This window comes from Gobius niger, assembly GCF_951799975.1.
Source record: "Gobius niger genome assembly, chromosome: 23".
Classification (NCBI taxonomy): Eukaryota; Metazoa; Chordata; class Actinopteri; order Gobiiformes; family Gobiidae; genus Gobius; species Gobius niger.
Window position 1 is genome coordinate 3,772,624 of NC_136874.1, and position 16,205 is coordinate 3,788,828.

A 16,205-nucleotide genomic window follows, 5' to 3' on the forward strand; every position below is an offset into this window, starting at 1 on the left:
TCTCTGTCCCCGTCACTGCGAGAGAAGTTTGGGTAAGTTGAAAGTTGGACTCATGTTAAATTCATGAGCGATTCCCCAGAGATTCACCACCGTTCCTCCAACTGCACCTTCAACTACTACTAGCTACTAGCCTTGCTGGCATTAGCCTAGCCAAACGTTGCCAATCAACGCACAAACTTTTGGGAGCTTTTTGCCGCGGAAATCATTAAAGAGGGGGTATTCTGCTTTTTCCGCTCACATAGCCCCAGTCTATATCACACTACAATGATGACCAAACCTTCTGTTGGTCTGTAAATGCAGTAAATTAGAATAACTGCCTTGTATAAAATTGTTCTCTCAAAATGGCTGTAGGGAATGTCTTGAAATAGGCCTCTGTCTCTTTAAGAACCTCTGAGCCTTTAGACACGCCCCCTCCACACGCTGTCTGTGGCATCAGTGGGGAGGGGGTTCTGCTGAGGAGCAGTGGTTGGTTACTCGGCTGGTGACGAAAGCTCGGAGGCGTCTCCAGGAGGTGGGGGCGTTCCTAGGAGGACTCAGGCAAACCTATCCCTAAAATGGCCGCCATCAGAGTTTTTACAGATTACTCAGAAATACGTGAATGTGCCAAGGCAACACTTCAGCCATGTTTTTAATGAGGGAGTGACATAATAACATGATGTAAAGCTTGAAAAAGTCAATTTTGCATAATACCCCCACTTTAAAGCAGAACTTAGTCTCCCCCCTAGAGGCCATAAGCGCAACTGCAGGTGTCGTAGCTACGTTTGTTACGATTTTTTAACTTATTAATTGTCTTGGAGAGTAAATACTACGCTGACAGGAAAGGCGAAGGGACAGAGGGATATTGTGCATCAAACTTGGCTGTAAATACTGTTTAAAGTGACGCTAGCCCGCAGTTAGCTTTGCCCGTTAGCCTGTTAGCTTCTTCTTCGTGATTCTATTAGTGTGTATTGCTTGCTCCTCTCCTTTTCATGCTCCAGTCCTACTGATTAATCGGCTAAACGAGCAACTAAACCAGAAGACTCTGAAGTACAAGTCAATGGCGATGAGAAATACCCCCTATTAGTCAAAGTCAGCCACGCCCCTTTGACATTATTAGCAACCTCTCTTCTAATTGGCTGGTTTTTAATTGAACTAATGGGCTGACCTTTTTTATTGTCTATCTTTAGCCCAACAACAAGACTCTGTCCCTTCCTAGGATCACGTTTCATACTAAAAACCTGGACTAAACCGTGAATTGCGAGTCTGTTGTAAAGTGTTTGAGTTTAAAACCGGCTCCATCTGCTTGACTTCCTTGTATTTTGCAGCATCTTCTTTCCCGCGTGGCTCGGGATCACTTGGCACATGTGAATAACGTGGGTGCTACCGAGCGCTAACATGTCTCAGCCGTGTTGCCTTTCAGAGCACTCCCACATATGCTGCTTCTAAAAGCGGATTTGCAATTACCTCCGGGTTTAGCAGGAGAAGGAGTTGGAAAACGCGGGGAATGTTCACAATGTCGGTGGATGTTTGTACTTACAGCACATTTAAGGTCTGTGTTTAATGTCTTCTGTCCACAGTGAGGAGGAGACTGGGTTTGTTTGTATATGTTTTGGTGCTTCATTATACACTGAAGGTGATTTTGAGAAACATTATGACACAAATCAGGAAGTACTTTAACATTTTTAAGGTTAAATGGGAGAAATACAATGTCAATACACCCAATTAGGTCATATCATGAACAACTCTGGCATTTGTTGAAAGTGCACTGGAAAAAAAGATACATTTATATAGAAGAAATGACAGAAACCTACTTGAATTAAGAGATTGAATCTAAAGTTTGAGTAGATTTGGTCTAGTCTTAGTCACTCAGATTATATTGTATAATTTCAAGTGAAAGACAAATCTTTTTAGCCTCTTAACCCCCGCCTGAACCGAGAGCGTTTTCTCCAGTTTAGCTTTACACAAATCCTGTAGGCCAGCGTAACACCTCATTTGAAAGCTAAGATCTACAAAACTCATCTGAATGGATCTTTTTCCTCACGTCATCAGATTTTTTTCCCCATCTTTTTTTTTTTTGGGGGGGGGGGGGGGGTTCAACTCATTTTGTAGCTTTTTTGTCATTTTTTTAAAATCATTTTTTTTGGTCATTTTTGGTCACATTTTTTGTCATTTTTAGTCACATTTTTGTCACATTTTTTCGTAACTGTCATTTTTTGTCACTTTTTTCCCACATTTTTTCGTCATTTTTTTGTCACTTTTGTCACATTTTTGTAACATTTTTTGTCACATTTTTTGTCATTTTTTGTCACATTTTTGTCATTTTTTGTCTTTTTTGTCATTTTTTGTCACATTTTTGTCACATTTTTTGTCACATTTTTTGTCATTTTTTGTCACATTTTTGTCATTTTTTGTCTTTTTTGTCATTTTTTGTCACATTTTTGTCACATTTTTTCGTAACTGTCATTTTTTGTCACATTTTGTAATTTTTGTCACTTTTTTTCCACATTTTTTCGTCATTTTTTTGTCACTTTTGTCATTTTTTGTCACATTTTTTGTCATTTTTTTGTCACTTTTTTTCATATTTTTTTGTCATTTTTAGTCACATTTTTTGTCTTTTTTTTAATCAATTTTTTGTCATTTTTTGTCACATTTTGGCTTTTTTTCGTCTCAGTTCTGTCGCTATTTTCACACCTTGTTTCCAGAAGCTTTTGGATAAAAAGCCAAACTAGAGAAAATGTGTGTTCAGGTGGGAGTTAAGGGGTTAAAAGTAGAGTGGATTTCATGCTTGTTCCATTGGCATTTGTATCTTTATCTTAGATTAGTCCAAACAGACTTGCAGGTGGTAGGTAATGCTGGAATTCATCTTCTTCTATAGTCTTCTAAATAAAGTTTTGATTGATTGAAGATTTCAAAATGGCCTGGAGCGCTTTCTGCAAAGGTAGTGGGAATGACATGCCACATAACAGTGAAAACAAACTTTAACGTAACAGCATGCTAACATAACGACGACTGTGCAGTCATAGTGAACAGGGTTAATCAAAAATACTATTCCAGGTATGTTGAATGAATAAACCTGAGCACATATTTCCTTTGTTCTTTTGCTCAGTGTTGTCAATAAACCGTGGACTAAACTCTCGCATATTTTTCTTCACATTTTTGCAAACGGTCGGTTTCCTTAATCAAGGTTCCCCGGGGCAAAGGTCCTCAGTGGGATCGATCATTATTCCTGCATTAATTGGCTTGGTTTTTCGCGGCACATTGTCTCAGGGAAAAGACGGAGCGAGAATGAAAGAGCCGAGGGTGGGGGGGGGGCAGAGCGCGAGGGGGGGGTGGAGCGCCACGACGTGCTGCGGCCAATTAGACACATGTACCTGCCACCGAGCCGGAGACGAGAGCGCTGTTAATGTAGGACTTTAACTCCAGGCTTATTCCAGTCTGCCTTTGACTACTACTACTACTACTAAGACTACTACTACTAAGACTACTACTACTACTAAGACTACTACTACTAAGACTACTACTACTAAGACTACTACTACTAAGACTACTACTACTAAGACTACTACCACTAAGACTACTACTACTAAGACTACTACTACTAAGACTACAACCACTAAGACTACTACTACTAAGACTACTACTACTAAGACTACTACTACTAAGACTACTACTACTAAGACTACAACCACTAAGACTACAACCACTAAGACTACTACTACTAAGACTACAACCACTAAGACTACTACCACTAAGACTACTACCACTAAGACTACTACCACTGAGACTACTACTACTAAGACTACTACTACTAAGACTACTACTACTAAGACTACAACCACTAAGACTACTACTACTAAGACTACAACCACTAAGACTACTACTACTAAGACTACTACTACTAAGACTACAACCACTAAGACTACTACTACTAAGACTACAACCACTAAGACTACAACCACTAAGACTACAACCACTAAGACTACTACCACTAAGACTACAACCACTAAGACTACTACTACTAAGACTACTACTACTAAGACTACTACCACTAAGACTACTACTACTAAGACTACTACTACTAAGACTACAACCACTAAGACTACTACTACTAAGACTACAACCACTAAGACTACTACTACTAAGACTACTACTACTAAGACTACAACCACTAAGACTACTACTACTAAGACTACAACCACTAAGACTACTACCACTAAGACTACTACCACTAAGACTACTACCACTAAGACTACTACTACTAAGACTACTACTACTAAGACTACTACCACTAAGACTACTACCACTAAGACTACTACTACTAAGACTACTACTACTAAGACTACTACTACTAAGACTACAACCACTAAGACTACTACTACTAAGACTACAACCACTAAGACTACTACTACTAAGACTACTACTACTAAGACTACAACCACTAAGACTACTACTACTAAGACTACAACCACTAAGACTACAACCACTAAGACTACAACCACTAAGACTACTACTACTAAGACTACTACTACTAAGACTACAACCACTAAGACTACAACCACTAAGACTACTACCACTAAGACTACTACCACTAAGACTACAACCACTAAGACTACTACTACTAAGACTACTACTACTAAGACTACAACCACTAAGACTACAACCACTAAGACTACAACCACTAAGACTACTACCACTAAGACTACTACCACTAAGACTACAACCACTAAGACTACTACTACTAAGACTACTACTACTAAGACTACTACCACTAAGACTACTACTACTAAGACTACTACTACTAAGACTACAACCACTAAGACTACTACTACTAAGACTACAACCACTAAGACTACTACTACTAAGACTACTACTACTAAGACTACAACCACTAAGACTACTACTACTAAGACTACAACCACTAAGACTACTACCACTAAGACTACTACCACTAAGACTACTACCACTAAGACTACTACTACTAAGACTACTACTACTAAGACTACTACTACTAAGACTACAACCACTAAGACTACTACTACTAAGACTACTACTACTAAGACTACAACCACTAAGACTACTACTACTAAGACTACTACTACTAAGACTACAACCACTAAGACTACTACTACTAAGACTACTACTACTAAGACTACAACCACTAAGACTACTACTACTAAGACTACTACTACTAAGACTACAACCACTAAGACTACTACTACTAAGACTACTACTACTAAGACTACAACCACTAAGACTACTACTACTAAGACTACAACCACTAAGACTACTACTACTAAGACTACTACTACTAAGACTACAACCACTAAGACTACTACTACTAAGACTACTACTACTAAGACTACTACTACTAAGACTACAACCACTAAGACTACTACTACTAAGACTACAACCACTAAGACTACTACTACTAAGACTACTACTACTAAGGGTGTATTCAGACCAGAAAAGTCCTTTGCTCCGCTTGTTTTTTTCTTCGTTTGGTGCAGTTCGTATTCAGACTGTACTTTTTGCAAGAGAACTATATTTTGTAAACAGATACACGTGTGTGACGATCGAGGCTCCCATTGGACAGAGAGGACCACAACAAATAAAATAAAAATTAAAATTTGACGCTTACTATGATAATAAAAGAAACGTGAGAGGCTAAACCACTGACCATTAACCTCATCTTCACCGGAGCAGCTGGAGGAAGAGGTGTTTTGTGTGGATGAAGGGTCGTCTGCTGAGCTGTTTGTTTCTATTATGTCCACGGGACAAACTGTTGGTCTTGATCCTCCTCTTTTCTTTAATGCGTCTGTACTTTCATTAAGTTTTTTCCACTTTGACGCCGCGCTGCGACGACCGCGGCTGTTCATTTTCTCGCTAAACACGAACGCAGTTGAGTTAGTGCATCTGCCCAAATATCCAGGAGCTCCAGGTCTGTCCACGGCTCATTGTTTGTAGCATCCATCCAGTATTAGCGTTAGCAGCCGCGAAGGGATAACTTTTCCCACGATGCCTTGCTACGGTGGCTTGTTCAGCCCAAAAAGGCGCATGTTTCCCGCAGTTGTTTCGGATCAACAGTGGTTTATATTCACACCTGGAGCAAACTGGACCAGAGTCCGTTTGGAAGCCGGACCGAGACCACCTGAAAAAGTGGGTCTCGGTCCGGTTCTTTGATCCGCAACAGGATTCGTTTGTTGTTTTCACACCTGGATAGAAAATCCGGACCAGCGTTCAAAACGAACCCTGATCCGTTTAAAGTGGACCAAACAGTGCAGGTCTGAATACACCCTAAGACTACTACTACTAAGACTACTACTCGGACTAAAAAAATGCCATGTTGCTTCAAATGCTGGTGAATCTGCCTTTGGTTTTGGAGCTGAATTTGTGTCCTGTGCTGCTCCCACTCGTTTGATTTGGAGCCGACCCAGAGATGGTGTTGGCCAATCACGCGGCAGTATTTCAGTGCGGGGGCGGGTGTAACGCAAGAAGCACTTTTATGGATACGGATTGATAACGGGTGTCGATGGAGATTTTTTCTTTCTTTTTCTTTCATTATTTGTTTCTTCTTTCCTTCCTCCCTAACCTCCCTCCCTCCGTCTTTCTTTCATTCTTGCTTTCCTTCTTTCTGTCCGTCCTTCGTTGCTTCCCCAACCTCAATCCGCCTTTCTTTATTCTTCCTTCCTTTCTTTTCTTCCTTCTTTGCTTTTTCCTTGCTATCTCTTTCCTCCCTTCCTTCCTTCTTTCTTTCCTACTTCCTTTTATCTTTCTTCTCTCCTTCTTTCCCTTCTTTCTTCTTTCCTTCTTTCCTTCCTCCTTGCTATCTTTCCTTCTTTTTATCTTTCCTCTCTCCTTCTTTCCCTTATTTCTTCTTTCCTCCCTTCCTTCCTTCCATACTTCCATACTTCCTTCCTTCCATACTTTCTTCCTTCCTTCCTTCCTTCCATACTTCCTTCCTTCCATACTTCCTTCCTTCCATACTTCCTTTCTTCTTTCCTTCCATACTTCCTTCCTTCCATACTTCCTTTCTTCTTTCCTCCCTTCCTTCCTTCCTTCCTTCCATACTTCCTTTCTTCTTCCTCCCTTCCTTCCTTCCTTCCTTCCTTCCTTCCTTCCATACTTCCTTTCTTTCTTCTTTCCTCCCTTCCTTCCTTCCTTCCTTCCTCCCTTCCTCCCTTCCTCCCTTCCTCCCTTCCTTCCTTCCTTCCTTCCTCCCTTCCTTCCTTCCTCCCTTCCTTCCTTCCTTCCTTCCTTCCTTCCTTCCTTCCTTCCTTCCTTCCTTCCTTCCTTCTTTTCTCCAATCGTTAACACTCACAACTGTGTACTTGGCACTCAAGTTCACAAAACAGAACATTTTAACACTATCATTTCAGCAAAGGCAGAACAGTTTTTTTTTTTTCAAAATGGAGCCAAGTTCACAAATTACTTTTTCATTTTCATTTTTCTATCAGGTTAGTCTCGTGGTGATTTTGTGGGTCTCGGCCTGAAAAGTTTGGCTTCATATCGAGCGGACTTTTTCTCCCAATTATGTCGTGTTCGGCTTTGGTTTTGCAATATTTATTATCGTCAATACTACTACTATTACTACAACTACTCCTCCCTTCCTCTCTGCTCCACAGCGCCCCCTACAGTCCAGTATATCATTAACTAAGCACCTCTTGTCTGTGTTTAAAAGTGTGTTTAGCCTAATCCCCCTCCGTCCCGCTCCACGTGGTTTTGACCCACTTTAGCTCCGCCGCGTCCCGTTCCGAGCCAGGACCGGATCCCAGGCCGGGGACTAATAGTTTCCCGGGCTCCGCTCCAGACAGGTGCATGCCCCTCTGTCCAGCTCCGCGGGCCCAGCGGCGCCGGGTTGCCAGGTTCTGCCGGGCGCGAGTCAGCCTGTGGCAACACTGGTGGAGGTAATTAGATAAACGCTGGCCTGACGGGAGATCGGGGAGTTTCAGGAGTTTGAATTATGTTAAAAAAAGGGCAGATCAGGCCAGAGGCAAGATCAGGAACGACCACTTCCTGGATTACTATTAATGCTGCCACAACATTTACTGGATTTTTCTGACTGGGAGGATGGATAACCTAGGGCTGTGCAATTAATCAAAATTGGATTACGATTTCGATTACAACAGTAAACGATTACAAAATTAGCATAATCGCAAAAAATCGATTATAATTTTTTTTTTCACATTTTTTTTTTTTTCTAATTTTTTTTCCAATTTATTTTTTCTAGTTTTGAATTCATTTTTTTTTCCAAAAAATTTTTTTTTGCAAAGCAGACTTTTCCCTTCGCTTTTCCCGTACCGTTTGTCTGACATAAAAACAAACGCCGCTGTGTGATGATGTCATCAGAGCGCTGCTCAGTTTGCTTGCGCAGGTGTGAGGGCTGGCCAGCAGGGGGCAGGTGTGAAATAGGGACCTCTCCTTAATCAAGGCGTACTTTGTTATTTGTTGGCGGATTTTGTCATTTTTTTTGCTGGATTTTTGTCTTTTTTTTGCTGGATTTTTGTCATTTTTTTGCTGGATTTTTGTCATTTTTTTTGCTGGATTTTTGTCATTTTTTTGAAGGATTTTTGTAAAAATTTTTGCTGTTTTTTTTTTCACTTTTTTGCTGGATTTTTTTAAAGGCAACAAATAATCGTTTGAATAATCGTGATTTCAATTATGACAAAAATAATTGTGATTATTGTTTTTTCAATAATCGAGCAGCCCTAGGATAACCTGACGAATCACACCATATCTATGAAAATCCCAGATGCAGATTTATCAACACATAACGATTTACACCAGAGCGATCACAGATTGGACAGCTCTTTCTTACTTTCCTTCTTTCCTTTCTTCCGTCCTTCCTTCCTTCCTTCCTTCCTTCCTTCCTTCCTTCCTTCCTTCCTTCCTTCCGTCCTTGCTTCCCCCAACCTCAATCTGCCTTTCTTTCATTCTTCCTTCCTCTCTTTCCTTCCAGTGTTGTTTTTTGGCAGCCCTTTTAGTCTTAGTCTTTTGGACGAAAATGTTTTTAGGTTTAGTCACATTTTAGTCATTTCAAAATGAGCAGCACGGCGCCGCTCCGTGTCACGTTTACCGGTGTGTTCTCTCACTCCGCGCACAAACGAAAAACTTTGTCTCGTCTCGTCTCATTTACGTAACCGTCTAGTCCCCAAAGAGCTAATTTTAGCTCGTCATCGTTACGTTATCGTCATTAAAAAAAGGGGCGTCAACGAAAAGATGTCGTTACCGTCTTCGTTGACGGAAACAACACTGTTTCCTTCCTTCCTTCTTTCCTACCTCCTTGCTATCTTTCCTTCTTTCCTGACTTCCCTTCAAGTTTTCTTTAGTCCTTTCCTTCCTCCTTGCTATATTTCCTTCCATCCTTCCTTCTTTCCTCTTTTCTTCTTTCCTTTTTTCCTTCCTTCTTTCCTACCTCCTTGCTATCTTTCCTTCTTTCCTGACTTCCCTTCTTTTCTTTTTTCTTTAGTCCTTTCCTTCCGCCTTGCTGTATTTCCTTCCTTCCATCCTTCCTTCTTTCTTTTTTTTTTCTTCTTTCCTTCCTTCCTTCTTTACTACCTCCTTGCTATCTTTCCTTCTTTCCTTACTTCCCTTCTTTCTTTTGTTCTTTTGTGGGTCACGGCCTGAAAATATATCGAGTTTGGTTTCGTAGTGGTATTTATTATCCTCAGTACTACTACAATTACTCCACCTACTACTCCCTTTCTTTCCTTCTTTCTTTCTTTCCTTCAAAACCCGCCTTCCACATCTTCATAGTGTCTCTCTCTGAGGTGTTTCGTCTCTAAATGTGCGTGTGAACGACTGTAATGACGGCCGTAATCACCCAGTCGGTGATAAAAACCCGACACGCTGCGCCAGGAGAGTGGTTTCATTGCACTGAAAGCTGAATTATTAATGTTTCGCCTGTTTTTTGGGGAGAATCCTGCGCCAACAAACGCTGTCCCCGCTGTGAGAGTGTACACAGGTCTATTATTAGCCATTAAAAAGACTTCTCTACTACCATTAAAGGTTCCCACGGGGATTAAAGGACATGAAACGAGTTGTGGTTAAGTAAATCTACTATAAATCTACTTTATTTCATTCATGAGTTCACTGAGAATACAAAATGGACGCCCAAAAAGTGTTCAGCTGCAGGTTTTTTACAGGAAGAAGAGCTTGGGGGAAAGTACACAGCCCTGAGGAGCGTCAGTGTTTATTATGTTGTTCATCATATTTTCCACAATAATATTTCTTTTGGGTTTGTGGCTTTGAGAATATAGTATGTAGGAACTACTATACTTTCCTTCCTTCCTTTCTTCTTCCCCAACCCCCTCCCTCTTTCGCTCTTTATTTCTTTTACTTTCATTATTTTGGACGGACGGAAGTAAGGAAGGATCCTTGCTTCCCCAACCTCAATCCGCCTTTCTTTCATTCTTCCTTCCTTCCTTTCTTTTCTTCCTTCTTTCCTTCCTTCCTTTCTTCCTTCCTTCCTTCCTTCCTTCCTTCCTTCCTTCCTTCCTTCCTTCCTTCCTTCCTACCTCCTTGCTATCTTTCCTTCTTCCTTCCTTCCTTCCTTCTTTCTTTCCTTCTTTCCTTCTTTCCACGAGGATTAAAGGACATTAAACAAGTTGTGGTTAAGTAAATCTACTATAAATCTACTTTATTTCATTCATGAGTTCACTGAGAATACAAAATGGACGCCCAAAAGTGTTCAACTGCAGAATTTGTTCACCTTTTCCATCAGAATAGTATTTACAGGGAGAAGAGCTTGGGGGAAAGTGCACAGCCCTGAGGAGTTCCAGTGTTTATATGTTGTTCATCCAATTTTCCACAATAAAAACATTTCCTTTGGGTTTGTGGCTTTGAGAATATAATATGTAGGAACTACTATACTTATACTGATTGCCCATGACTTAAAATCTTGCCTCATTCAGGGATTTCAGCGTAAAAGCTTTCCACTAAATCCAATTTTCAAATTAAAAGCCCGATTGGCGCCGTGCCCAAACTTTTGCCCACACGTTTTAAAGCCATTATCTTAAGTTAAAGAAAATGCTGATTCGTGATTCCTCTGACCTTGTGTTTTTGTGTGTGCACAGGTTTGGGAAGAAGAAGGACGACAAAAGCAAAGGATCCAAAACCAAACTCGACGCTTTGAGTGAAGAGGAGCTGGACCGGATCGCGGACCGCAGAGACGGGTTTGTCATTGTCTCTTCTTTCTTGTAGTGACCCAGCGGCTGTGTGAGTGGTCATATTTTCCATCACAGTGGTCTCTACAACGCTCCCGGATCAACTGTTTTCAAGGCTCATTCTACACATTAGGACATGGCTGGAACATGGAGGAAAATACTTAACATTTTTAAAATCGGTTTAGCCTTAAATGCGGGTGAAAATATAGAGTTTTCACGCTGTCATTAATGTGGAGATATAGATGTCTCCCTTAACATCATTGTTTTCATGTCAGAGGAAAAAAAAGATTAAACTTGCCCCGTGCAGTGCTTATTTTCTGATGTTTCCTCACTAAGGAGCTGACAGATGCAAAAGCCGGGTTCCCACACTTAAAACATGAAATGTCAGAAAACTTCCAATCAGGGTTTCCGTTAAACGGCTGTAGCCGGCTTTTGGCCGGTTTGCAAAGCAAATGGCCGGTAAAAATAATTTCCATCGGCCAAATTAGCCGACAGTAAAAAATATGGAGATATGGGTCAGTGACTAACATAAAGTGTTTTTGAGACAGCCTCAAATATTAAAGAAAGGTTCAATGTTTTTATCAAAAAGCCCATTTTACAAAGCGCAGTTGAAGCGCCATCGTCGTGCTGGAAATGAAAGGATTTTCTCTTCGTGCTTCGTTACATTTTCCAAGAAAACGGTGAACTACAGGTACATTTACTTTTACAAAAGTGTGTTAAGAACTCAGCAATACTTTTGATTAGGATATTCTTTAAACGAGCGTGTGGTCAGTCAGACTGACGCGCTGTCCTGGCTCTTCCTGGGAGAGTGGCCGGGTTTAGAGGCGCTTCCCTCGGTCGGTCTGCGCAGACGCCTCGGCTTAGTTACCGGTGTTGGAGCCGCTCAGAGAGTGGCCGGGTTTAGAGGCGCTTCCCTCGGTCGGTCTGCGCAGACGCCTCGGCTTAGTTACCGGTGTTGGAGCGGCTCTAGAGCGCGGCAGAGCTGGGTCCATGTTCAGTCGATTTGCCCCTCCGTAATATTTCAGCGGTGACAGACCTAATCATTATTTTACACCTGATGTCACGTTAAAGACTATACTTTCTGTCTGAGTTAAAAGGCAGATGAGTCGGCTTTGTCCGTGTGACACCTGCCGCTCTCAATCAATCCACGCGCACTTTATATTTGGATTTCAGCTGCATTTTCTCACGTCATTTTTTCATTAGCAAAAGCCGTCTTTTGGACCCACTAAAGCACTCGTGTAGAGCTCTGCCTAAATGTAGATTGTTAATGGCCGGTCTAGCGGCTAGCGGAACCTCTGCTTCCAATACATTTTGTTCTCATCTTCATCTCAGTAATGTTCAGCAAAAGTTTCAAATCGATATCTCTAAATTTGATTTCTCTCCCTATTCACCTGCAGCCTCTCACCTTTAATATGTATCTGAGCTTTAAAACTGCATTGAAAAGCCTTAAACCTGTGCAAACACTGGTAACTTTATCCCCAAAACATTTACCAGGAGCTTTTTTGCTTGTTGTAAATCACTACCTGCTGTCATGTCTTCCTTTTTTTTCCTGGCAATTATCCACAACTCCGTCAGGCTGTCCTGCTTCTCAAACGAACCCCGTAAGAACAGACTGACAGTTGTTTTCTCCAAAGCAACAAAGGGACGACCTCACCCCCCGAGAACGCGCTGATCTAACCCCTATTTTTAATCCAGCACCGGGACCCTGCGTGATGCTCGCTCGCCTTTTTTAAAACACAACCCGGTCAGACATAGAAATAGCGGGACGGAAATACCCCCTTGGCTCGCGAATCCCGCTCGTCCTCCCGGGGTCCAATTTAAGATGGAAATCTCGTGAGCGGCGAAGCCCGGTGGGGGACTTCGCTCGGGCCAGGGCTGTAACGAGAACTCCAGGTCCACATCAGAGGCGGGAGGTCGCCAGAAACCCGACTCCAGGAAGAGCGCGGACACTGGGAATAATGTTACTCCAGCTCCACAGAGTTCATTCACGAAATTCTAGCTAATAACTAAATAATAAATGAAAGCTAAGACCTACAAAACCCATCTAAGCTTCTTCCTTGTTTTGATTGCCACTTTAAGTAACTTGTTTACCTGAATAAATCCTTTTCGTAGTCCGTCTGGGGGTGCAATACACACTAAAGGAATCACGAAGAAGAAGCTAACAGGCTAACGGGCAAAGCTAACTGCGGGCTAGCACCACTTAAACAGTATTTACAGCCAAGTTTGAGTGAAAAGAATCATCTCCATTGTGTAACTGGATGTACAATATCCCTCTGTCCGCGTAGTATTTACTCTCACGGACAATTAATGAGTAAAAAACACAACATGCTACGACACCTGCAGTGGCGCTTATGGCCTGTAGGGGCATGAGTTACTTAGTACTGCTCTAAAATGGCTTTAAAGAACATACAATTTGACTTGCTGCTACCTTTAGACACCCTGATACTAGATTTTTCCCCAAAATATAAATATAATAAATATATTTTCATCATTTTTTCACATTCCTCAGGTTTTTCCCAAACTTTTAATAATGTTTCCCTAATTTTTCCCACTTGTTTTTCTACACTGTTTTTTTCCCCTCAAAATATATATATATATTTTTTTACTTTCCTAAAATGTAGCTTTTTTACCCCAACTTTTTCATTGTTTTCATAATTTCAGAAGACAAACTATTTTAAAGTGATGTTTCATGATTTTTGACATAGGGCCTCATTTCCTAGTAATCTAGAGTTTTGTTGATCTGTGGTGCTAGGCTAGTGCTAGGCTAGTGCATGTCTATGGTAACTAGTAGCCTGCATTAAAAACTCTTCTAAATCATGGGGTTGTCCTCCAAACGTTGCCATATCTGATTTGTAGAAAGCTCCTTTGTGAATTCCACGTGTAGTAATGCCGACTGCAGGTATCACAGACATTCACTAGCCTAGCATTAGCATTAGCTCAGCACCCCGAAACTCTTCAAGTATAAGGACGGCATGAATAAAAATATATATATATCTCCAGAAATAAACAACACTCTGGATAACTAGGATATGATGTATGAAATATAGATTTTTTAACTCATGCAGTCCTTCTATTTGAAGAGGTTAGTGGTGCTAGGCTAGTGCTAGGCTAGTGCAGGTCTATGGTAACTACTAGCCTGCATTAAAACAGTCTGACCCAACCACAGTGCACCTGAGGCAAATCACTTATAACACCAGACTAACCATATAAATGTCTGTGTCGACTGAATAATGTTTTAAAGGAACTTATATTTGAGCAGCTTCATGGTTGTAAGCTAGTTAGCGGCGGAGTGATCTGCTCGGTTACCGGATCTACATTAGTTTGTTTACCTGCGGCCGCATTACTACACGTGGAATTCACAAAGGAGCTTTCTACAAATCAGATATGGCAACGTTTGGAGGACGAGCCCCTGATTTTGAAGAGGTTTTTAAAGCAGGCTACTAGTTACCATAGACATGCACTAGCCTAGCCTTAGCCTAGCATCACTAAACTCTTCAAATATAAGGACTTGAGACATTTGCGACCTTTGTGCATGTGCTGGGTCAGACCTGTCCGCTGGGCCGTCTCCAAGTGTTTACTGCAGGCATAAGGTCAGTAAGTTGAAGGGGAAATCCCGGCCTTAGCTCAGCAACATGCCCTCACAGATTGTTTCCATGGGCTGCCTCTTTGGCCTTCTTCTGACTGGGTGATGTAACACAAAACACTTGGGCGCGCGGGCGATGAAATCTAAGTTTGGCCGCGGGATTACGGCTTCAGAAATAGCCTTTTCTAATTTAACACCCGGAGGCCGCGCATCGTTTCCACTTCAAGATATACTCGCGGCTAAAAACAGCATCTGTCAGCTCGGTAACCTTTAGGACGGAGAGTGGAGCCAAGCGGGCAGCGTTAGCCTCGTAACCCCCGCCGGTTCAGCTTTACCCAAATCTAAAAGCTTCTCGACTGGAGTTTACAGCCTATAGGCCATTTTGAGGCTTTTTTCAAGGGGGTTAAGACTAGGGCTGGGTTCTGGTAAACGATACCAGTCTGGTATCGGAAAAAAAAGGTTTAGTTACTGCTGTTATTGAAAAATTAAAAGTATCAAAAGCAGGTACCGAAAAGAAATATTAAATATCTAAATTCAAAATTTTTTTGTTGGTCATCAAAAAAAAAAAAAGTGTGTGAAAATTTTGTAGCAAAATTGTGAAAAAATTATGAAAAAGTTGGGATGAAAAAGCTACATTTTGAGAAAATTGAAACAAAAAAACAGTGTAGAAAAACAATGTGTAGGTTTCCTCCGGATACTCCAGTTTCCCCTACCTCTAAAAACATGTACAATAGATTCCCCTCTGGGGCCAGGACTCCCCTGAAAAAGAGATTCTTAATCTCAGTGGGACTATCCTGGTTAAATAAAGGTCAATAAATAAATAAGTGGCAGAAGTTGGAAAAATTAGGGAAAAAATATTTAAAGGTTTAGGAAAAATGTGGGGGGAAAAAAGGGGAATTTTTGAGCAAAATTGAGAAAAATTATGAAAAAAATTAAAAAGTTGGTGTAAAAAAGGAACATTTTGAGAAAATAAAAACAAAGAATATTTTGAGGAAATTGAATTTTACAATAGATTCCCCTCTGGGGCCAGGAGATTCTTAATCTCAGTGGGACTATCCTGGTTAAATAAACTGGTTAAATAAATAAATTGGGAAAAATAAGGGAAAAATTATTAAAAGTTTGGGGAAAAATTGTAGAAAAAACCTGGGGAAATTTGGAGCAAAATTGGTAAAAAAGTTGGGGAAAACAAGGAACATTTTTGAAAAAAATAAATAAAAAAAATAAAAAAAGGAATGTAGAAAAATCGGGGAAAAGTGGTTAAAAAATTAAAAACGTTTTTTCCTGCCCTTTTGTCGTTGAAGGAAGTTTCTTTGTTGTTTCACCTCAAGCAAATGATTCAAATGCAAAAGAAATGGAATAACATTATTAATCTGTTTTCTGGTTCTATATGACAAATATTTTAGTACAGGTATCGAAAACCGAGTATCGTTTAAGTACTGGTATCGAAAAAAATGTAGCAGTGCCCAGCTCTAGTTAAGACT

At 40.8% G+C, this 16,205-nt stretch overlaps 1 protein-coding gene across 1 annotated transcript in view; it reads left to right on the forward strand.

The window, feature by feature from the left end:
• Positions 1-16,205, forward strand: part of LOC306982205 (partitioning defective 3 homolog B-like) — a 164,112-nt gene that overhangs the window by 42,965 nt on the left and 104,942 nt on the right. Inside the window, exon 3 of the mRNA XM_079582065.1 lies at positions 11,052-11,150. Coding sequence (XP_079438191.1) covers positions 11,052-11,150 — 99 coding nt within the window. The remainder of the gene's footprint in view (positions 1-11,051; positions 11,151-16,205) is intronic.